The sequence below is a fragment of the Hemiscyllium ocellatum genome, chromosome 10 (genome assembly GCF_020745735.1).
Source record: "Hemiscyllium ocellatum isolate sHemOce1 chromosome 10, sHemOce1.pat.X.cur, whole genome shotgun sequence".
Lineage (NCBI taxonomy): Eukaryota > Metazoa > Chordata > Chondrichthyes > Orectolobiformes > Hemiscylliidae > Hemiscyllium > Hemiscyllium ocellatum.
The window spans coordinates 74,520,465-74,545,046 of record NC_083410.1 but is presented as its reverse complement, the minus strand read 5'-3'; the positions used below and the strand labels follow the sequence as shown (position 1 = coordinate 74,545,046).

At 45.9% G+C, this 24,582-nt stretch overlaps 1 protein-coding gene across 2 annotated transcripts in view; it reads left to right on the top strand.

The window, feature by feature from the left end:
• LOC132819813 (tubby-related protein 4-like) overlaps window positions 1–24,582 on the top strand; it is a 405,797-nt gene that overhangs the window by 163,517 nt on the left and 217,698 nt on the right. For both annotated transcript variants that reach the window (XM_060831613.1, XM_060831612.1), the window contains exon 6: window positions 19,193–19,359. In XM_060831613.1, the coding sequence (XP_060687596.1) occupies window positions 19,193–19,359 (167 nt within the window). The remainder of the gene's footprint in view (window positions 1–19,192; window positions 19,360–24,582) is intronic.

Genomic DNA, 24,582 nt, shown 5'->3' with positions numbered 1-24,582 from the left:
GTAACATCACTGGACTAGTAATCAGGCTGATGTTCTGGGGACATTGGGTTTGAATCCTACCGTGACAGACCTTGAATTCAAATTTCACTAAAAATCTGAAACTAAAGGCTAATTTAACGGTGTCCATGTCATAAAGTCCCATCTGGTTCGCTAACATCCATTCTTTTATAGAAGGAAACCTTACCCTGTTTGGCCTTCATGTGACTCAGACCATTAGCAATCTCAAATTGTTTAGAAAGCCAGTCAGTCAGGGGAAATTGGGGATGGACAACAAATACCAGCTTTGCCAATGCTGCCCATAGCTGATATAAGAACAAAGAGAAAAGTGAGAAAGAGTGAACTGGTTCTCCTCTAGTCAATGTTTTTGATTAAGTTTTGCATTAGTTTAAAAAGTAATTTTACTATGTTTGCTGTGAACAATAAGTAACCAATCAACAAAATTTGCTTGAGTTAAGGAAGGAACACATTAACTGAGGAAAATAAAGAAAAACACAATGTCAAGCACATGCCTTTGCACAGTAACATAGGTCCACACAGGTACAGTATTAAGGAAAAATATGTCATACAAAGGAAGATTAAAAAACTTGTTTAGATTCCTTTGTCTCTGGCGTAAGGTGTTAACTTATTGCTAGTGTGGTTAAGTTGGTTTCTTGAATGTAGTTAGTCATTGTATATATTGCAGTTTTTGAAAACATCTTGATTCACAGTGAGTAGTTAAAAATGAATTTGCTGTGCTGGAAGAATAACATAACAGGACCTGGGGTTATGAGGGAAACACAGTGACAGGTGTTAATGTTCTGAAATTGTTACACTCAATGTTAGTTGTGAGGCTTGTAAGATACCTATGGGGAAAAATGAGCTGTACTTCCTCCAGCTTGCACTGAGCTTCACTGGAGCACTGCAGCAGGCCTTTGACAGAAATTCTGGCATGGGAACATAGTGATGTGTTGAAGTGGTAGGCACCAAATGCAATGGATTAGATTGAATGAAGTCCATTGCTTCACTTGGACAGCATGTTTGTGGCTTTGGATAGTGAGGAGGGAGGAGGTAAATGGGGAAGTGATGTACCTTCTGTGATTACATGGCGGATGCCTTGAGGGTATGAGATGGTGTTGGAAATGAAGCAGGAGTGGATCAGAATGTGCTGGAGGGAATAAATACTATGGAATGTTGATGAGAGGGCAGAGTAATATCACACTGGAGATGGTGGAATGGTGGCTTATGATCCTTTTGGATGCTGATGTTGATGAGGTGGAAATAGAGGACAACAGTCATTGTTGTGGGTGGGAACGCATGAGGGTAGAGGGAAATGTGTCAGGCATGGCTGTGGGCCACATCAATCATGATGACGGAATGCTCAGTTGAGGAAAATGGTGGACGTAATGAGGCAGTCCCTGTGGAAGGTGGTATCATCAGAATTGATATGATGGAGACAGAGAAACTGGTAGCGTAGAATAGAGTCATAGAACATAAAACATTACAGCACAGAACAGGTCCTTCAGCCCTTGATGTTGCGCCGACTGTCATACCAATCTGAAACCCATCTAACCTACACTATTCCATGTACGTCCATATGCTTGTCCAATGATGACTTAAATGTACTTAAATTTGACGAATCTACTACCGTTGCAGGCAAAGCATTCCATACCCTTACTACTCTGAGTAAATAAACATCCTCTGACATCTGTCCTATATCTATCACCCCTCAATTTAAAGCTATTACCCCCTCGTGCTCCCTGTCACCATACTTGGAAAAAGGTTCTCCCTGTCCACCCTATCTAACCCTCTGATTATCTTAAATGTCTGAATTAAGTCACCTCTCAATCTTTTCCTAACAAAAACAGCCTCAAGTCCCTCAGCCTTTCCTTGTAAGACCTTCCTTCCATACCAGGCAACATCCTAGTAAATCTCCTCTGCACCCTTTCCAAAGCTTCTACATCCTTCTTATAATGTGGTGACCAGAACTGGACACAATACTCCAAGTGCGGCCGTACCAGAGTTTTGTACAGCTGTAGCATAACCTCATGGTTCCGGAACTCAGTCCCTCTATTAACAAAAGCTAAAACACTATATGCCTTCTTAACAACCCTGTCAGCCTGGGTGACAGCTTTCAAGGATCTGTGTACCTGGACATCGAGATCTCTCTGCTCATCTCCACTACCAAGAATTTTACCGTTAGCCCAGTACTTTGCATTCTGGTTACTCCGACCAAAGTGAATCACCTCTCACTTGTCCGCATTAAACTCCATTTTCCACCTCTCAGTCCAGCTCTGCATCTTATCTATGTCTCTGTGTAACCTACAACATCCTTCGTCACTATCCACAACTCCACCAACCTTAGTGTCGTCTGCAAATTTACTAACCCACCCTTCTACGCTCTCATCCAGGTCGTTTATAAAAATGATGAACAGCAGTGGAACCAACACCGACCCTTGTGGTACACCACTGGTAATTGGACTCCAGGATGAACATTTCCCATCAACCACCACCCTCTGTCTTCTTTCAGCAAGCTAATTACTGATCCAAATTGCTATATCTCCCACAATCCCATTCCTCCGAATCTTGCACAATAGCCTACTGTGGGGATCCTTATCGAACGCCTTGCTGAAATCCACATACATCACATCAACCAGTTTACATCTACCTCGTTGTCACCTCAAAGAATTCATTAAGGTTTGTGAGGCACGACCTACCCTTCACAAAACCGTGCTGACTATCCCTAATCAAATTATTCTTTTCGAGATGAGTATAAACCTTTTCCAACACTTTACCAACAACTGAAGTAAGGCTCACTGGTCTGTAATTACCAGGAATGTCTTTACTCCCCTTCTTGAACAGGGGGACCTTGAGGGAGCTGAGTGTGAGATTTTGCTAAAACAGAATTAAAACTGGGAGTGTCTTTTCATAAATACCCACTACAAACCCGCCAACTCTTAGTTACCTTGACAGTTTTAGCAAAATCTGTAGTTGGGTATTGTGCCCAGAGAGATTTGACGGCCTTGTTCTGAGCTAAATATTCAAGATGATGAATTTCACTGTCCAAGTAATTATTCCTTTTCAGGTATGAGTGACAGACGTATTATTTTGAAAATTGTTATCATAATATTATTATGATCTGGGCATAGTGGTGTAGATTTTTATTTTGAATTGAAGCATTATGTTGGCATCATAAAGCAAGATGTTGCGCGCGTTGCTTAATGAACAATTGGATTGTCTTCCAGGCTCTCAGATTCTAGTGTTGTATTAAAAGGCTAGCTGGATACCACTTCAGAAGCTACAAGCCAGGAGCTTCAGCTCAGCCTATAATGGTTTGCCCTAGAGGCCCAGAAATACCTCCCAAAAAGTCAAAACTCAATCCCAAGTTTATTGATGCTGCCCTGAAAAGCTGCTGTATGGATTGACCTAAGGAAGGTCTATTCTCATCTTGGGTGACCCGTGATAGAAGGCATGTTGTTAGACTTTTCTTGCCTGGGCTGAGATTGCAAAATGACATTGGTTCGCACCAAAAGGTATGGAAAGCAGTGTCACAAGAAAATGTCATGCCTTAACGATAGGGAGCACCGTCTCTCTGCTAGTTCACACACGCGCAAGGGCATTACTAAGTCTAGCTCTGTCATTGCACAGGCATTTCTGAAAGTCTCAGTCTGCAAACTTCAGCATCACTTGAGTTCACAGCCACTTGATTCTCTGAAACTATGAAACCATTTTTTCCTTGCGTTTCTCACTCACTGAGGGTGGTTCACCACCTCATATGGTCACACATGCTCACAAAGTGCTTCTGTAGCATCACGTTCATTGCTTCTGTTAATCTTATTGCAGGAAAAGTTGGCACACAACCACCCTGAGAAGGGTAAGACTGACAGGGGGATGTCGACTGCTGCTTATCTCTTTTGAGCAAATGTCATTGAGCTGGCTGCAGAAGATGGGAATTGTTCCTGTAGTGACAGGGAGACACAAGTAGGCCAGTAAGCAGCAACCCAGTAAGCAAACATAGTCGTCAGCAGAAGCTCTGTTGAAATTTTGTGAACTATTTATTTCACTTCAAAAGGTACACGCAACACCTGGGGAGCTACATAGTCTAAGAGCTGCAACCTGAGCCTCTCACACCAGCAACATCAGTGGAAGAGGCCTATGACCCCTCTAAATATGCAAGACATTCCCCTAAATTTCAACCAGCACCTGAGTGAACACTTGTATATAAATTAGATTTGGGGGCGTGAACTGAACACGTCATTGGTTTGTATGCAGAAGGTGCTGGAACAAACTGATTGACAGAGGACTGCTGGAGACCAGGCACAAACTCAGCCCCAAGCAGGTGAAGTGCTTCCTTACTTGGCCACATGCTTAATTTGCGTTGAGAAACATGATGCCGCCCCCTTAACATTGCCAACTGTTTTGCAATTTCTACTTCCCTGATGATCCTTCAACCTCTTCCTGCTATCTCCTGCTCTCCCTCCTCCTCCTCCTCAATCCACTCTTCCATCTCAACCTACTCCTCCTGTGTCCAGAAAATTTAAAATTGTTATGGACTCTTCCAGTGATGGTAGCACCGGTGTGTATCTGCTAATAGGAGTTGTCTCAATGCATCCGCATTTGCTACTTGGCTTTCTGGATTGTCTTCCAACTTGTAATTTTACACACTTAGTTTTAGATCCGACCATTGAATTCACTCTGAAGCTATGGGTGGCACTGCTTTGTCCTCTTTAATTGACCTGTCTGTGGTTCCTTTTTAATTCCAAACTTACATCCATTGAGTATTGGTGTAATTCCTGACTCCGTATATGACCACCAAACCTTTCTTCTCTATCCAGGCGTATTTACATTTTGCATTAGTCAAAGTCCTGGATGAGTTGGATGTTCCCCTCCATTGTACTAATACTACCCTGATGCTGTATGGGGAGGCATTGCATTTCAATACCAGATCTCACTTGGGATCATAGTATGCCAACACCTTAAAAGGTGAGAGCTGTTTCTTCACTTCCCTGACAATTTTGACTTGCCAATGTAACCAGTGCATGAAAGCAAGACTAACATTCAATTTGAAATTTGAGAGGCCCATTCAGAAGTCAAATGAAAATGGGAAAGAAGCTGTTTTTGAACATTTTGGTACAGGTCGACCGCCGTATCCGTGGCTTCAGTTACCTGCAGTTTACCGGAGCCCAAGCATATCAAAGGGAACCTTCCAGGACCCAGAAGCTGCCAGGAAGGTAAATTTCCCATTTAAATGAATGAGTTTGCACCTATCCATGGTTTCAGGCTTCCATGGTAGGTCTTGAAACGTACTCTGGCGGGTACGGGAGGAATGCTGTACATGCGGTTAAGCTTTTGTGTCTTCTGCTTGATGGAATACTTTGGAAGACATCATAACCAGGGTGAGAGAGGTTTTTGATGTTGGCTGTCTTTCTGAGGCATCAAGAAGTATAGATGCAGTCAATGTATAAAAGGATGGCTTGTGAGTGGCTGTGTTCACAACTTCGTGTAGTTTCTTACAGCCTGGGCAGAGCTTTTGCTGTACCAAATGTGATGCATCCAGATATGTTGCATTGATAAAAATTGGCGATGGTCCTTATGGACATATTGAATTTCCTTAGCCTCCTGAGGAAGAAAAGGTGTTATGCCTTCTTAACTGTCACATCAGCGTGGGTGGTCCAGAACAGAATATCACTTCCAGGAACTTGATGCTATTATCCACCTCCATTCAGCGTCATTAATGTGAATAGAAGCATGCCCTCTATTCTTCGAGATGTTAATGATCAGCAACTTAATTTTGCTGATGTTGACGGAGAGATTGTTATTTTTATATCATGCCATCTGACACATCATTGTTTGATATCTGACCTATGAACAGTTGTCAGTGAACTTGCAGGTAGAGTTCGAATGAAATTTGGCCACACAGTCATGAATGTGCAGTGAGTACGTTAGAGGGGGGGACGTACATATCCTTGTGGCGTGCTGGTATTGAGGGTTGACATGGAGGAGCTGTTGTTGCTTATCTTCATTGATTGCGGTTTGTGGGTCAAGAATCCAGTTGCAGAGGGTGGAGCAGAGACTTAGTCTTGGAGTTTGGAGATTATTTTGGTTAGGATTATAATGTTGAAGGCAGAGCTGTAGTCAGTAAATAGAAACCTGGTGTAGGTACCCTTATTATCCAAATGTTCCAGGGATGAGTGTAGGGCTAGGGGAATGGTGTCTGCTGTAGGCCTGTTGTGCTGGTAGGCAAATTGCAAGGGACCGAGGTAGGCTGGGAGGCTTGAGTTGATATGAGTCACGGCTAATGTCTTGAAGCACTTCATAATTATGGAGGTGAGAACCAATGGGCGGTTGTCATTGAGGCACATTACATATGTTTTCTTTGGTACCACGATGGTGGTCTTGGAGCAGGTGGAGACTTCAGATCCTGGCAAGGAGAGTTTAAAGATGTCAACAAAGCTGGTCCACATAGGATCTAAATGCACAGCTGGGGAATTCATCTGGGCCAGTCGCTTTCTATGGGTTCACTCTCAAGAAGGCCAATCTGGTGTCTGTAGCAGTGACTGAGGGAACAGGTACATCCAATGCTGTCATGGCTGGTATTACAGTTTCACTGATCTTCTGTTCACACTTTTGATCGTCCTCACTTTATCTTCCAACAGATGCAACCTGGTCTTGTCGACTCCGGAGCCCAAGTAGGTCATTCGGGGTGCCTGGAACACACATTTTTCCCTTCTAAGGCATGTGCCCACTTGGGAAAAATATCTGTGGACTATATCCACATTCTCTCAGTGCTCCTTATTGGTGTTCCCAGTTATTAGCATGTCATCTAGATAAATGGCAACCTGAGGTAAACCTTGCAAAATGTTCTCCATGGTCCACTACAGGTTGAAGATACACCAAATTGCAGTGCTGTACATTGGTATAAACCATTAATGCATATTAATGTAGCAAACTTCTGGAAGTCCTCATCTAGTCACAATTGTAAGTATATATGGCTCATATTCAGCTTCATGACTCCCCTGTTGGATTGGGTATTTATCTAGCTGTGAAGAGCAGTTTACGGGTTTAAAATCCCACAAAGATTAACTGACCAGTTGAGCTTCACAATCTGTACGATCAGTGCTATCTATTCCATAAACTAGACTGATTTGATGATTCGTTTGCTTTCTACCCTTCTGATTTCTGCCTCTACTTTTGCCTTCAAGGCAATTGGCACTGCACATGCTTTGCAGAATCGTGGAATTGCTTCCTGGTCAACATGCAAGGTGGCTTTGACTCCTTTGATAGTGTCTCGATCTTCATGAAAAACATTCAAGTATTTAATTAAGACTTCAATTAGGCAGATATTTTCTAAGCAAAATATGTGGAGCCAATCTAAGTGAATCTTTCTCAATCTATCGAGCTTGGGCTTGGGCTTTCCGTGGGTTCATTCTCAAGAAGGCCAGTCTGACATCTGCAACAGTGACTGAAGGAACAAGTCTGAGGCTGTATGGCAGGTGACACAGTTTCACTGATCTTCTGTTCACAACTTTGATCACCCTCACTTTATCGTACAACACATGCAACCCGGTCTTTTTGACTCTTGAGGCCCAAGTAGATCATTTGGGGTAACAGCTTGCCCCTCATATGAGACCGGAACCAAATGTGTGGGAATTGGTTCGGTTCAGTTGGCTGGATTGTTGGTTTATAGAGCAGTGTGATACCAATAGTGTGGGTTCAATTCCCATCACCGTTTTGAGGTTACCATGAAGGACTCTCCTTCTCAATGTCTTCCCTCACCTGAGGTATGGTGGCCCTCAGGGTAAATCACCACCAATCTCTTCTCTCTCTAATGAGAGAGCAGTCCTATGGTCTGGTAAGATTATGGCAACACAACAACAACCAAACTTTTAACCTTAAACTGTAATGGTGCTCTGGTATGGGTTCATAGTCTAGCTGAGGTCTTGCACAACCGTAAAGGTTGGAGTCCAGAATTTTGTTAAAGACTGGTTCTGCAATCAGGGAAACAGCAGCAGTGATATCAACATCCATTATAATCAGGTGACCATTTAATCAGACATTTACTTTGATTTTGATTTGGATGATGCTAAGCAATTTAACTGTTCCAAACCAGGTGTCGGTGGACTTTCCAGGGTGTGCACTCTCCTGGATACCAGCCTATGAATTCTCTCATTCCTTTTAGATCTAGTGTGACTCTCTTGCTGTCTGGAGTCCACATACTGGTAACAATTGCAATAGCTTGCTGACCCGGATCCTGAAGAAAGTTTTAACTGTATGGCTGAGCCTTGGCTTTGTTTTGGTGTTTTGCAGTGGACTGAATTAAAGTCCCTGTGTTCAGGATATGATTAGATTAGATTAGATTCCGTATAGTATGGAAACAGGCCCTTCGGCCCAACAAGTCCACGACCCTCGGAAGAGTAATCCATCCAGACCTATTCCCCTACCCTATATTTTAGCTCTGACTAACACACCTAATATTACAGGCAATTTAGCATGGCCAGTTCACCTAACATGCACATCTTTGGATTGTGGGAAGAACCCGGAGCACCTAGACAAAACCTAGGCATTGGGAGAATGTGCGAACTCCACACAGACAATCGCCAGAGGTGGGACTTTAACCTGGCGCTATGAGGCAGCACTGCTAACCACTGAGCCACCGTGCTACCCACACTGAGTGTCCTGAGTGAGGCTATGGAATTACATTAGATTACTCACAGTGTGGAAACAGGCCCTTCAGCCCAACAAGCGCAACCCACCCATACCCCTACCCCTACATTTACCCCTTACCTAACACTACGGGCAATTTAGCATGGCCAATTCATCTGACCCGCACATCTTTGGACTGTGGGAGGAAATGGAGCACCCGGTGAAACCCATGCAGACACGGGGAGAACGTGCAAACTCCACACAGTCAGTCGCCTGAGGCGGGAATTGAATCTGGGTCTCTGGCACTGTGAGGCAGCAGTGCTAACCACTGTACCACCGTGCCACCCAAATTGTTTTCACTCAGGTGGTATTCCCCAAGTTGGTCAGACTGGCAGGGGTGTCCAGTTCCTTTGGAATACTCTGCAACTCATGCTCCACTTGCCACATTTTCCAATGTGAAAACCAGTTGTAGTGCCTTTTTGAAGTTTAGTTGGTCTTCGGCAAGTAGGCACTTTTACTTGGTTAGATCATGAATCCCACATAGCAAGCAATTTCTCAGCATCTCATTAAGTGTTGAAATAAAATCAAATGTCTCTGCCAGTCACCTTAACCTAGTCAAAAATCCCAATGCAGATTCCCTTGGTTCTCGAATCCCGAGTAAAACCGATAAGCATCTCCGAATTAGCGGAGGCTTGAGGTTGTAATATTCCTGAAGTAAATCCATCAACTCTTCAAAGGTTTTAATATTTGGTCCCTCAAAAAAAGTTAGGCTCCTAATAATTGAAAAAGCTATGGGTCCACAAGCTGTCAGAGGAATTACCTTTTGATTTTCATCTGTCCCAGTGCCATTTGCCCAGAAAGATATTGCATTCCTTCCACATACTGGCAGGTTCAACAAGTCAAATGTTCCAAATAAAGGAATATTGCCAGAACTATTTACCGCAGATGACAGTTGTATGCAAATTTATTCGGGGGTATGCTTTCTCTTGTTATCACTGAAATAACTCCACAGAGACAAGTATCCCGTCACCAAGTCACCCTCTATTGAAATCTGGACAGATCTTGATACTGAGCCAGCTCTGAGTGAGCAGAATCTTTGATACTCCTGTTTTGTTTTTTTAAACAGGATGTTTGACACTTCTGTTCTTTTTTTAAATTTTTTTTAACCCCACACTACCGCAGTTAGGCTTATTTTTTTCTCAGTAGGTGTGTGCAAATGTGAGACACAGTGAAAGACACAAGGTGCACAAATCTTTACTCAAATTTCCACCACCAGTGAGAAAGGAAACACCTGTGTGGGCAGTGACAAGCAGTGCCCTTCACATCAAAGGGCAATGCTGTGTGAGCAGACAGTGAAAGGCAGGGCAGGGGTTAAGGCAGGCCAGGTGATGGTCCGTGCATGACACCTGCCGCGTGGAGGCCGTCGGAAAACAGGAGGCATACGCTTGCGAAATGTACAGGCAGTCGATTCTGGATGCTCCGTTCCCAGGCCTCTCAAAGGTGAAGGTGCTGGAGCCAGGATAAAGATTCCGCCAGACGTCCACCAGGTCGAAGAACTTGACCAAGTCTCCCAACCTCCTCCCCGACGCCTAACCGGTGTGGGCATCGCCGTGGTCCCTGTCCTTGGATGCAGTTAAAATCTCCCCCGAGGACGATGCACTGATTATCGTCGATGGAGGAGAGATGAGCGGACACTTCTCCGAAGAAGCTCACTTGCCTCGGCCCGGTCAGGGGAGCGTAGACGTTCACCAAGTGAAGCACGCGCCCCCCCCAGCCGAACCGACAGGTGAAGCAAACGGCCTGGCATGGGCTCCCTGACCCCCAAGATCTCCGGCTGAAAATGCGGGGCCAACAAGATAGCCACCCCCGCCACTCCAGGAGCCAGGTGGCTTCATCTCCCAGGTTAATGTGGGTTTCTTGCAGGAAGCACACCGCATACCTCCTGTCCCGAAGGACCGAGATGGTCTGGAATCTGCGCTGTGACTCCTTGCTGCTGTTGATGTTGAGGCTGGCTATAGTTGTCTCCATGTCGGAAGCATTGTGCAACCACCACCAGTACAGTTAAAAACCTATATATACACACATTTACTGGGAGGACGAAGGAGGGCACAGAAGTCCCTCACCCTCACCAGGAGTGGCCCCAGGAGGTTCCTGACTCGCTTTCGCTCGTTTATGTCGAGCCCAGGCGCTTGGTGAGCAGCATGGGCTGACCAGTAGACTCTCTCAAAGGAGCTCCAGCGGTCGAGCGCCAGTTGGGCTCTATCCCGGCGACTTAGAGTTTCCTCGACATACTCACGGAGTTCCTCGATGGGGATGAGGGGGAGATCGGTGGGGGGCACCTGGGACTCCAAAATGTCGCTGGAGACAGACTATGCATCGTCCCCAGTGTCCGCCACCGATCCCGAACCCTCCTCAGGGAGATCGCCCTCGGTCACCGACCCCTCCCTCACCGAGAAGATGGGGGCTGGTCCGGCACCGCTAACTGGCCTCAAACCTCCAGTGGCCCCACCCCCAGGGTCACCGCCGATACCTTCCTCGGCGCACCCCTTCCCGGAATGCCCCAAGTTCAGGTCGTCAGGCGGCAGAGGCTCAGCGCCCAGCTCCTCGGGGAAAAGGTCCTCCCCCAGGACCAAGGCCTCCGGAAAAACAGTCTGGGAGGGAGGAGCGAGGATAACACCTTCCTCCCCTCCACCGCTCGACGACCCAGCGGAGGGTTCTCCATTATCTCCCGCACCACGGCCCATGTGGTTATTAAAGACCTCCACAGGGGCTGGAGGAGTTGAAGCAGCAGAAGGCCCTCCTGTAGCTCCTGGGAGTTTGGGTAGGTCAGGCTACGGTGCGGAATAGTCAAGAGGCACCGTAGGCTCATCCTGCTGCTGAAGTATCTCTCCCCACCAAGGGCCAACGCCTCTTCCCCAGAGAGGGGGGGTGGGATTTATGGACCGTCCCCTCCCCGCCCACCTTGGTGGTCATGGGGCCTGAGGTCCCCCCCCCCCAGTCTTTCCCAGAACACGATTGGCTGGGGGAATTTAGGGGGCGTAGCCAGCGTGGGGAGGGTCAGCCGTGTCACTTCCTGACCCGGCCCTGGTTTATCAGGGTGTGGTGCGGTACGGTGCCATCCCGTCCTAGTTCCCTCTCCGAGGTCCAGAGAAATGGTCGCTGCAGGAGTTGCGGCAGCGGTGGTTCCACCCAGGTTATGCTGGGTGGGGCTCAGGCTCAGGGGCCACCGGGCCAGGTAGTGCTGTGCCAGGGGGAGGCGTTGAAGCCCCTGGGGTTTCTGTAATGAGGCAGGGGTTGGCTGTGGGGTCAGTGGGGCCAGGATAAGATATGGGCTTGGGGGTCAGGGTTCCCACGCCGGGGTGATGCTGGCACGGCCGCAGGGGCATTGTCATGCCGGGTTGGGGTGGGTCGTGGGCCAGGTGTAGGGGAAGGTGATAGGGTGGTCTCCCTGTGGGCGGGCCTGATGTGTTGCATCTTCCTGAGCGCCTTCTGGCCGATCGGACGCTCACCCCCCTCCCCACCAAAGTCTGAGGCATTGGAAGCCTCTGGCTTAGCCCCTGGTACCGGGGCTTGTGGTGTTGACTTTGGGGGAGGGGGAGTGGGTGCGGTGGCACCACTCTCAGCCGTTGGTGTGGGCTGGGCAGCCTTCTGGGTGGGGCAGTTTTTTTCTAATGTGCCCCACCTCATGGCGCAGGTGGCACTGCATGCCATTCAGAAGACACTGTAGGCTCCGCCCTTGTGGAGGAGGTTGAAAGAGCCCTAGATGACCACCTCCTGGGCCAGGCAGATGAACACGTGGAGTCAGAAGGAGTATACGTGCCGGAGGGCAGGGTCCTTAAGACTGAGCAGGAATGGTTGGACACCCGACCAGATCTCCCCCAAGGTGGTGGGGTAGAGAAGGAGCTCACTGGCAATGAAGGGTGAATGTTGGAGACCACGACTCTCTGAGCCATAACCTCCAGAGGGTCGACAGGCCAATGTGTCCCACCCACAGTGAGCCCCCTCTCCACGGCCAGGTGGACTGCCTGCTCGGTCTTTAGGAAAAAGATGGCCTTCCCGTACATCCTGGCTGCAGTGACAATGGCCAGTGGACCGACCACACTAGCCATGGCCTTACTGCAGGCCTCGATGGTCATGTTGGGATGGGGATAGGCCTTTAACCCCAGGTGTTTGGTCAGGTGCCTGAAGGGGATCATGGTTGCAGCCAGAATTGGAGCAGCCGAGCCTAAGGCAGCGGCTACCCCAGTGTAGGTGTGGCTGAGTCCTGCAACCTTTGGTCTCGCCATGCTGTGCTGTCTTCCACGGGCTTGACAAAAGTCCAGTCGGGTCTCCAGGCAGCAGCAGCGGTGGAGGCAGGCCTCGGGCAAGTCCCAGTCAGGCCCTTCGTCGCAGCAGTGGGGCAGACCTGTTGGGGAGGGTCCCCAAGGCAAGTTCCAGGCAGCCCCAAAATTTAGTCCCGGCCAGCAGCAGTGGAGGTGGGCCTCAGGTCGCAGCAGTTGTGGAGGTTGTGGGGAGGGACCCAAGGCGAGTCCCAGGCAGCGGTGGTGGAGGTGGGCCTCTAGCAGCAGCGGCAGTGGTGGAGGTCCTGGGAGGGGCCCCAAGGTGAGTCCCAGGCAGCAGCAGTGAGGCAGGTCCCAAGCAGCAACAGTTGAGGCAGATCCGGGAGGGGTCCCAGAGACCAGCAGTGGGAGTGGGCCCCAGGTCAGCAACAACACTCCCTTGACCTGGGTGAGGCCCAGGCTGCAGCTCCAAAAGTAGGCCCAGGGCTCAGAACTCTCACCTCCTTCTACCTCTGTCTCTGCCTCCTCCTCCTCCTCCTTCCTTCTTCCTTCCTTCAGCTCTCTGGATATGGGGCAGCTGGTTCAGGTGTAGTCCCCTTCCCCTCTGACACCTTCAAGGAGGAGAGTCCTTGAACACGCGCACACACACACTGATCCAGCGCTCAAGATAGGAAAACACCCGGGTGGTCCAGTAACAGGCAGTGCCTTTCACATCAAAGGGCAATGCTGTGTGAGCAGACCGTGAAGGGGAGGGCAGGGGTTAAATCAAAATAGAGTTGGAGGGGGAAATAATACATTCCATTCCCTGCGGCGCCCACCACTCCCTGAACAACTCCAGGATGTCGGTGGATACCGCATGCTCCTTTTCCAGAGACACCCGGGCTCTAACGTAACTGCAGAAGAGAAGCAAGCAGTCGGCCCTAACAACCCCCTCCATGGCCTACTGCCTGGACCTGTTTATGGACAGTGTGGCCAGGTATACTTTTTTTTTCTTTTTCTTTTTTTGTGTCCAGGTGTGACCCTTCTGGTTTTTTTAACCCCCACACTACTGCCTAACTACGGTAGTGCTTATTTTTTCCCCCAGCACCCATGTTGTATGTGTGCAGGTATGGGACACAATGAAAGACACAAGGTGCACAAATCTTTATTTGGTTTCCATCACCAGGAAGAAAGGAAACACCTGAAAGGCCAGTGACAAGCCAGTGAACAACTCCAAAGTGTTGGTTGACACTGGTGCTCCTTCTCCAAGGACACCCAGGCTCTAATGTAACAACGGAAGAGGGGCAGGCAGTCGGCCCTGACAACCCCTTCCACGGCCCGCTGCCTGGACCTGGTTATGGCCAGTTTGGCCAGGAATACTCCTTTTATTTATTTATTTATTATTTTTTTCCCATGGTGTGTGTGTGTGTAGGTATGAGACACAAAGTGCACGAATCTTTATTCAATTTCCACCACCAGGAAGATAGGAAAACACCCGGGTGGCCAGTGACGAGCTGTGCCCTTCACATCAAAGGGCAATGCTGTGTAATCAAACAGTGAAGGGGAGGGCAGAGACTAAATCAAAATAGAGTTGGAGGGGGAAATAATGCACTCCACTCCCTGCTGCGCCCACCTCTCCCTGAACAACTCCATGGTTTTGGTGGACTCCGCATGCTCCTTCTCCAAGGACACCCGGGCTCTAACGTAACTGCGGAATAGGGGCAGGCAGTTGGACCTAACGCCCCGCTCCATGGCCCGTTGCCTGGACCTGTCTATGTCCGGTTTGGCCAGGGATACTTTATTTTCTGGTTTTTTTTCCGTTTCTTCTTTTTTTTTTATACCCCCACACTACAGCCTAACTGCGTTAGTGCTTATTTTTCCCCAGCACCCATGATGTGTGTGTGTGTGTGTGTGTGTGTGTGTGTGTGTGTGTGTGTGTGTAGGTGTGAGACACAGTGAAAGACACAAGGTGTACAAATCTTTACACAGTTTCCACCACCAGGAAGAAAAGAAACACCCGAGTGGCCAGTGACAAGTAATGCCCTTCTCATCAAAGAAATCTCCTGGTTATATAATTTTTTTTAACGAATCTTTATACAGTTTCTACCACCAGAAAAATAGGAAAACACCCGAGTGGCCTGTGACAAGCTGTGCCCTTCACATCAAAGGGCAATGCTGATACTCTTTTTATATCTGTCAGCTGGAGCTCCCGATTGGACCAGATTAACAGACCCAATCAGGGAACTCATATTCTGAGGTCTATCTGGCTGACCTCATTACAATCACTACACAGTTTGCCTCTCATTTTTTTCTCTGAGCCGACCATTTCCATGGTTACAAATATGGTTGCAGTTTCTTTCCTACAACTTGGCATATTCTATGTCTTTATCATCATTTGCTACCTGCCAAGTTAATGGGACCTTTGTTGATATAAGGGAATTTTGGAAGTTAAAACCAATATCTTTCTAACCACTTTTTAAAGACCTTTGGTTGAAATCCAACAGGACCTAGATACTTTTCAGCTTGCAGCTCAAATAATTTGTCCAGTACTAATTCTGGAATGGCTCAGTGGTTGACACCGCTGTGTCACAGTGCAAGGGTTTGATCCCAACCTTGGATGGTCTCTGTGGAGTTTGCATGTTCTCCCCATGTCTGCATGGGTTTCCTTTGGGTATTCTGGTTTCCTCCCACAGTCCAAAGATGTGCCTGTTTAGGTGGATTGGCCATGCTAAATTCTCCACAGTGTTGGGATGTGTAGATTAGGTGCAATAACCACAGGAAATTGCAGAGTTACAAGGATAGAATAGGGGACGACTCTGGGGTGGGATACTCATGAGATGGTTGGTGTGGACTTGTTGGGCCAAATGACCTGTTTCCACGCTGACATCTCCTCATCTTCCATTTCCTGATTTGTGGCTGCTTCTGGGGTGTTACCTGCAGTGAAGACGGATGCAAAATACTTACTTATTCTTCAGATAAATTTCAGATCACTTTGTTGACTTTCCTCTTTTCAATATTTTTACGTAGCCCATTTTCTGTTTTTATATTTCTGTCTAGCCTCCTCTCAGGCTCTAATTTCCCTTTTATTCATTTTTTGGTTGGTCCTTTTTAATGTCCAATCTTCTGAGCTGCCACCAGTATTTGCACTGTATGCTATTTTTAAGTTTGAATCTTGAGTCTTTCCAATTAACCATGGTTGATGGGTGAACTCTTTGTTACTCTTTGGAATGTATTTGTTCTGGTTATTATGAGTTATCTCCACTATCTGTCTTTACCTATTCTTTAAGCTAATTTCCCAGTTCAGTGTATCAGTTCTGTTGCCCTCATATATACTGATAAAAGTCTCAGAACCACACTTCTCTCCCTCAAACTAATTGTAAAATTCATTCATAATATGGTTGCTGCTACCCTCTTCACTTTGGTATAATTAATTAATTCTATGTTCATTGTACAGTACAAAGTCTAATATAGTCTGCTGTCTGGTTGGCTCCAGAATATGCTGTCCTAAGCAGTTAGCCTGAAAAAAAGAGATAAACTGCTCATATAGTCCCTAAATTAAAATATCTCATTATGATCACCATGCCTTATTTGTAGTAAAATAGATTCAAAGAATCTCTGCAGCGTGGAAAAAGGCCTTTTGGCCCATCGAGTTCAAACTGACGTTCTGGAGCGCATCCCACCCAGACCCACCACCCCCTAGCCTATCCAGTAACCCTGCATTTCCCATGGCAAACCCACCCATCCTGCATATCCCTGAACACTATGGGCAATTTGGACTGTGGGAGGAAGCCAGAGCACCTGGAAGGAAACACTGACAGACACAGTGAGAATGTGCAGCCTCCACACAGGCAGTCACCCAAGCGTGGAATCAAACTGGTCCCTGACTGTGTGAGGCAGCACTGCTATCCACTGAGCCACTGTGCCGGACTGGATTTAGACATCAGGCCAATGTGAACTTGGAGGCATCCTGTACTGGCAAGGGAGCACCAGTGTCATAAGCTGTGACTGGCGATTAATCTACATGTGAGCATATGAATTAGGAGCAGGATTTAGTGTCTTGCTCTCGTTCTGCTATTCAACAAAATTATTGCTGATCTAATTAATCCATATTCCTGCCTGCCCCCAAATAGATGTGCTCTCCATCAAAATTGAAGATGGCAGCAGAGAGGTGGGGACACCATCGTCTCTTCAAGCCACACATCATTCTGATTTGGAAATATATTGCTGTTCCTTTTGTGCCACTTTCAGGGTCAAAATCCTGGGACTCCATTTCTAAAAACATTCTAGTTACACCTACACTGAATGGATTCCAGTGGTTCAAGTAGGCGTCTTACCACCTGCTTTTGAAGGGCTAATAGGGATGCCAATAGATATTAGCCAAATCAGTGAAGATCACATCCAGTTAATAGATCAAATAGAGTACTGGCCGTGCAAGATTTCTTTCCTTCTGCCCATGACATTGGTTGACAAAAACAACAATGATTGGATCCTACCCATCACACTGTGAGATCCTCCCAGCATTGAGCAGATGGCCTGAACCTTGGTACTGAGCAGTCAGCTTCTGCATAGAATCCCTACAGTTGGAAACAGGCCATTTGGCCCAACTGGTCCACAAGTAGACTCTCCGAAGAGCATCCCTCCCAGACTCGCCCTCCCCTACCCTATCCCTGTAATCCTGCATTTCCCATTCATAGTTCTCTAACTTACACATCCCAGGACACTATGGGCAAGTCAAGATAACCCGATGAAGGGCTTTTGCCCGAAACGTCGATTTCGCTGCTCGTTGGATGCTGCCTGAACTGCTGTGCTCTTCCAGCACCACTGATCCAGGAACTCAACATAGCCAGTCCACCTAACTTGCACATCTTTGGACGAAACCCACGCAGACACTTGGAGAATGTGCAAACTCCACACACTCAGTAGCCAGAGTCTGGAATTGAACCCGTTCCCTAAAGTTCCTCAGCCAGAACTTTCCAAACCCACAAACAAATAGAAGGATGAGGGCATAAGATACATGGGATTCCCACGCACTGCACGTTCCCTTACAAGTCAATCACCATCCTGATGTGGAAAAATATGGGCCTTCTTTAAGTATCTCTGTTTCAAATTCCTCCATAACTTGTTGTAACTCTGTGCAGCACATGGACAATGATAGTTCAAGAAGGCAGCTCATCAATACATTCTCAATAACCACTAGGGATGAGTAATAAATGCTTTTTAAATACCAAGAGGAGGGGAGGCAGGAAATGCTGATGAAACCAAGGCAGATGGAGTGAATCCTTAAGAACATGATTCAACAACAGAAAGATTTCAACAGTGATATCAAATGTAAGTCATGAATTGGTTTTTGAATAGAAGCTGTAAGGGACTGTTTATCATCTGCAGTAATTTGACTGCTGGAGTGGTGGCTTTTATAATCGGCATGATTGCAAGTGAAACTGTGGCAACAACACTTTTGCGCTGAAAAGTAGCAGTTGTCAGATCGCTTTGTCAGGTACAGGGAATATATCTGGACAGTTGGAGAGGCTTGGCCTGCTACAAAAATATTAAGCCAGAACGTTGTTTTAAAGTTTTATAAATGCATCAGAATGAACAGATGAAGTAGTTACGAGCACAGCAGTACGTAGGTTCAAACTGAGGAAGGGACGCTCGACCCAAAACATTAACTCTGATTTCTTTCCATTGATGATGCCAGACATGTTGAGTTTTTCCAGCAATTTGTATTGTCATCATGGATTCAAAATTTTCGTTTTAGTTGCAGGCTATCTGTATCGAAATTATATATGAAATAATTGAGAGTGGTTCTTCCCTCTTCCCTTCTGATATTTGCATGTTTTGATTTCTGAGTTGGCTTTTATGGAGCCAGTCCTCTCAGCTATTTGGGCGTAGACAAGGAGGTTATAGCTGGATGAAGAGTACAGGACCCTGGTAACCATATACTCACAGATGGAATAACACATGGATAAATGAGAAACAAGAATTCATGAATGTCATTGTGTGTAGCTACATTCAAACTGTTTCTACTAGAAAACAAAATTTGAGATTTTATGTGAAACTTAAACATTTTTGCATACATAAGTTGTGTATTTCATATGCAATTACTTCAATGAATGCTTTCTGTATATAATAATGAAAAACTCCTGCCTTCCCAGGTTTCAGGTCTATTGTTCAATACATAAAGAACTTATTAAATGACACCTAGCCTTTAAATCCTTCTTTTGAGTTATGCAACAATTGTTTGTATTTTTGAAAACTTAAATGATGTACATTGTCAGTTTATTGTGGTAATTCTTTTATTGTCTACCTTATTCTAGATGCAATTGTACAGTGGAGCAGCCAGGGGAACTTACTTGCTGTAGCAGGCATGGAAAAAGAGAGTCACCTTTATGAGTCGGGAAGTCTTCCACTAGTGAAAAATGCTGCTGTTAAATTTTATAATAATCATGGAGAACATATTTACACACTGGAAAGTCCCACTCAGGTACAGAGGTTGGATCAGCAATTTTAACTTGAAAATTACTGTGGTCACATGTACTTCTACCAAAACTGATATCATATGAAGTATGAATATAATTTAATGTAATTTTGTTAATTAAGTGTATCAAAAAGACAAAAGCAGGACATCTAATTCTGTGAATCAAAGAATTCACTGTTTGGTCTACTGGGTGCTGACTTTGAATATTTAAGTTAAGAAAAAATATTAATGATTTATGAATTTTCTAAACATTAAAAGTATAGATTTAACTTCAACATTATACAGTTGAAAACCTTGATCAGATTAAGCTAACTTTGTATATTGTCAAAATAATGAGGGACACACTGCAGAACCTCCTTAGTTAGGTTTGCGTGCTCTTATCATGCAGAGTTTTCATGCAGTACTTTTCCTTATGGGAAGATGTGATGGAACATCCACAATTAGCTTTCAGATGCTTTCTTGTACCAAGATTATACATTTTTATACTGAAGATTTCAACACCAACTTGATATGGTAAACAAGCCAACACCATTTTTGTGGCCCCCCAATTTTTTTTTTTTGCTTTTCTCAGTGTGTAAGTCAGTCCTTTAACAAGTTCAAATGTGCTATATTTGCAGTCAATCTCATGTTTTCAATTCACACAAGAATGCTTTACTTTTTAACTACTGGGCAAAGAATAAAGCAAGCGATACAGTCCGTGTTACAAACATGTGAGACACAATCACACAGTAGACTGTACGCAAGAAGACAATTGAAGTGTGAAACTGGCTTCAAATTTAAACGGGAAATATTTACTAACTTGTCAAAAAACTCTGCAGTGGAGGGAGTTTGCTGTTAGTGAAAGAGTCGATGCAAAAATGAAAGAACAAGGAATCTACCGAGAAGAAGGTGCTTAGGATTAAATCTGCTATGAGAAAAGGAAGTTTTGAGAAGCATGGGTCATAGGAAATTGTCAAAATGGTTGTGTTGTCAGCCAAAATGCAATATATGGGTAGGTACTTAAATGAGCCAAATTGAACTCCTTGAGTCCAGCAAAGGTTTCAGAATAAAAACCAGCTTGTTTAGCTGCTTTATAGGACAAAAATGAGTTGTGGCTCAAGATCACAATTGCTCAGGACTGCAAATTATTTTAATGCTAAAATGACTGTTTTCCATAATTCAGCTCATCACATAATAACAAAAACATTATACATTTCAAGAAGGTAGTCCAGAACCTAACTTTTCTAGTTGTTTCGAGCATGTATAAAGTGGATATCTCTCCGTGAATTGTCATCTTGTCATCGTGGAGTAGCTTGTGTGGTCCTGAGATCTCGTGAACGATGCCGTCTGGAGCTATGCTCCTGGTAGGGTCACACATGGCGATAAGGTCGAGGGTGAGGTCCCTGATGAAAAACAGTCAAAACAAGACCTCAACAGTGGAACAGGGAGGCAACATTAGTCCGAACTCAGTGTGTGAAGGCGGATGAAGGCTGCAACAAATCTATCAGCTCCAATCATCGTGGTTTCCATGCCATTGGAATCAGTTGGTTGATTTGTGAAATGCTGTGTGCTTCTTGGAGTGCACAATCACGTACATGTTAAACAAATACACGCACATGCATCTTCGTTCTGTGGGTCACTTCAAATCTTTTGGCGAGCGGGGGTGAGCGACGAGAGCCGGCAATGCGATGGCAGGAAGCTCCTAGTCAAGAACCAGCAGGAAAGCAGTGAAAAGTTGATTCAGTCGCTCAACTTTTGGACAGAAGCAAGAAAGTTGTTTGGTAGCAGTATTCACATCTGAGCAGCCCTATTTTGGATTCACTCTGCTCACCCTAAACTAGGAGGTGGTTAGAAGACGTGCCCTAAAAATAGCCTGCTTCACCCCATCCTGTCTGGAAAGCTACATCCAAAGAGATCATCGTCATGCGATCGAAAAACATTGAGAAGTGAAACTATGAAATTTGGAATCTGGAATATGCGAACTCTGAAGAATAACCCAAACTCCGACCAGCCAGAGAGGATAACTGTCTTTGTTGCCCGGGAACTCCAAAAATTAAACTTCTATGCCCAACTTGATGACGTCCTTTCCTCTTTTCCAACTACAGCAAGAGACTTGGGAGACTTCACTGCCAGAGTCGGGAAAGATCATAGGCTCTGGACTGGAATGGTAAGCAATTAGGGAGTTGGCGAGGTCAATGCCGATGGAACAGACCTCCTCACCACATGTGCTGAGCCCAATCTGGTGATTACAAGCACCCTATTTCATCAGAAAAACAGACAAAAAGTCTCCTGGCAGCATCCACACCCCAAACACTGGCATCTCATCGACTATATCATCATACAATCTCGGGATCAACAAGATATACTGATAACAAGAGCTGTTATTGGTGCCGACGAATGCTGGGCAGACCATCGACTCATCTTGTCCACCATGAGAATGAATATTCGGCTCAAAAGGAAACACCAAAATCAGAATACTTTCAAGAAATTCAGTGTTGGCATCCTTCAAGGCATCAACCATGTATAGAAGTTCCAACAAAATCTTCGAGAACAACTGCCTCAAAAATCCCACCATCTGCAGAAGAACACTGCTTTCATCACCTCCTGCAAAGTACCTATTGGGTTCAAGATGAAAACCCATCAGGATTGGTTTGATAATAATGACAAACTACTCCAATAACTTATCGATGAAAAGAGAAAAGCTTTCACCACCTTACAAAATAACCACCAATCAGCTGCAGTCCAGAAGAGCACCGAAACCTGGAAAACCAATGGTGGAGGAAGAAAGCTCAGGAAATCCAACAACTAGCGATGCCAATGACACTTGAGCCTTCTTCAACACAACTAAAACTATTTTTGGCCCATCTCAAAGCCCCTCTGAAAAGCAAAAATTGTTCAGCCATCCTGAAGAGCAATGCTGACATCAATTCTGGATGGAGAGAGAGCACTTTGAAGATCTTCTAAATCAAACCGTCCCTTTTGATGGGAATATGATCAACAGCATTCTGTCCAACATCTGGTGTTTGAAGATCTGAAGATGGAAGTTTCAAAACCAACAGATGAAGGTCTCCTACCTGAAAGGTTGACTCTCCCGCTCCTGAGCTGCTGCCTTACCTGCTATGCTTTTCCCATACCATGCTTTTTTGACTCTGACTTTCCAATGTCTGCAGTCCTCCCTTTCAAATCAATGTCTGACAGTCACTCAAACCATTGGGACTACAACAATTTTTGATTATGATTCTGTGAAAAGGAGCAAAGCTTTTTGGTTCCTGTTTTAGTATGTTTTCACCATCAGTGGGACTGGATGAGAGACCCTACTGTTGCAGCGCACTGAGTATGGAGCCTGAAACAGTTATACAGCCTGGAAAGAGCAATTCATGGTGGGGAGGGGCTGTACAGGAGAGGCAATTGATCTGAATGCGGAAACTGTCATGGAATTTCCCTGTTAACAACAGCAGGAAAGATCCTCACCCATGTCATGAACACCCAGCTCAAGCCTTTAAAAAAGAGAGTTTCTGGCCACCTGCAGAATCCATCTAAGTGTCCTTGTAATGGATATTGGACAGATGTCAGAGGTAGTTAGAGAATAGTAGGTGTTTGGAACACACTGCCTGCAATAGTATTAGACTTGCCAACTTTAAGGGCATTTAAATGGTCATTGGATAGGCAAGGATGGAATAGTGCAGGTTAGATGGGCTTCAGGAGAAAGTGAGGACTGCAGATGCTGGAGGTCAGAGCTGAAAATGTGTTGCTGGAAAAGCGCAGCAGGTCAGGCAGCATCCAAGGAGCAGGAGAATTGACGTTTCGGGCATGAGCCCTTCTTCAGGAATGAGGAAAGTGCATCCAGCAGGCTAAGATAAAAGGTAGGGAGGAGGGACTTGGGGGAGGGGCGTTGGAAATGCGATAGATGGAAGGAGGTCAAGGTGAGGGTGATAGGTCGGAGTGGGGGTGGGGGCAGAGAGGTCAGGAAGAAGATTGCAGGTTAGGAAGGCAGTGCTGAGTTCAAGGGATCTGACTGAGACAAGGTGGGGGGAGGGGAAATGAGGAAACTGGAGAAATCTGAGTTCATCCCTTGTGGTTGGAGGGTTCCTGGGTGGAAGATGAGGCACTCTTCCTCTAGCCATTGTGTTGCTATGCTCTGGCGATAGAGGAGTCCAAGGACCTGCATGTCCTTGGTAGAGTGGGAGGGGGAGTTGAAGTGTTGAGTCACGAGGTGGTTGGGTTGGTCGGTCCGGGTGTCCCAGAGGTGTTCTCTGAAATGTTCCGCAAGTAGGCAGCCTGTCTCCCCAATATAGAGGAGGCCACATCGGGTGCAGCACATGCAGTAAATGATGTGTGTGGAAGCGCAGGTGAATTTTACTGGTTGACCTGGTTGGTTCCAAATTTTGTTGGTCTGAACGTAGTCCAGAGTCCGTGCAGGGTCAGTCGGTTCCGTAGGCAAGTGCTGAGGAAAGAGGTGTGGCTGTGGTAGCGAGTCTGTTTGAGAATTTGGCTGAAGAGCTTCTGGGCAGAGGAGATGACCTGGGGTGTGCAGTGAGAGAGGGTGTCCTGGTTGGGTCCAAATTTTGTGACCAGTATATTGGCCAGACAACAGCCAGGGAATTCCTAGAGGCATGGCACTCATCCACTGATTCAATCAACAAGCACATCGACCTGGACCCAATATACTGGCCATTGCAGCGGACAGCTAGAACTGACAACCGGAAGCAGCAGATACAAGTCACTATAAATGTTGGAGGAAACATCACAGAAGCACTTCACAGGAGGCTCCCAAGCACTAGATAGGGGATGAAAGTCTGCAACACAAATTCCCAGCTTGGCGAACAGAACCACAACAGCGAGCACCCGCGCTACAAATCTTCTCCCAAACTTTGAAAACCTCTATTCTGCTGTTAAATACATCCTGTAGCCTTATGTCCCAGTGACAGATCATGTTAACAGTTTTCAAAAAGATTAATTCTGCTAGCTTTAAATTCTAGGAACAGACTTGTCCAGTAATACCATCAGCTGGGAACATAATATCAACTGTCTCCTCATAATCCTCTTGTAGCTCTCTTCTTCTCCAAACCCCAGATAGCCTCTCCACCAGATAGACCACCCCCCACTTGTACCTGGCAAAAGTCTACCCTAGACTGAATGAATGGCATCTTTAATCCGTCAGCTCACTCATAGTCAACTATGCTGCCTTTCTTAACCTCTTGCCGTTCTATCAAATAGCTGCAAAATGTGGGAGAGAAACACTCTAAAATT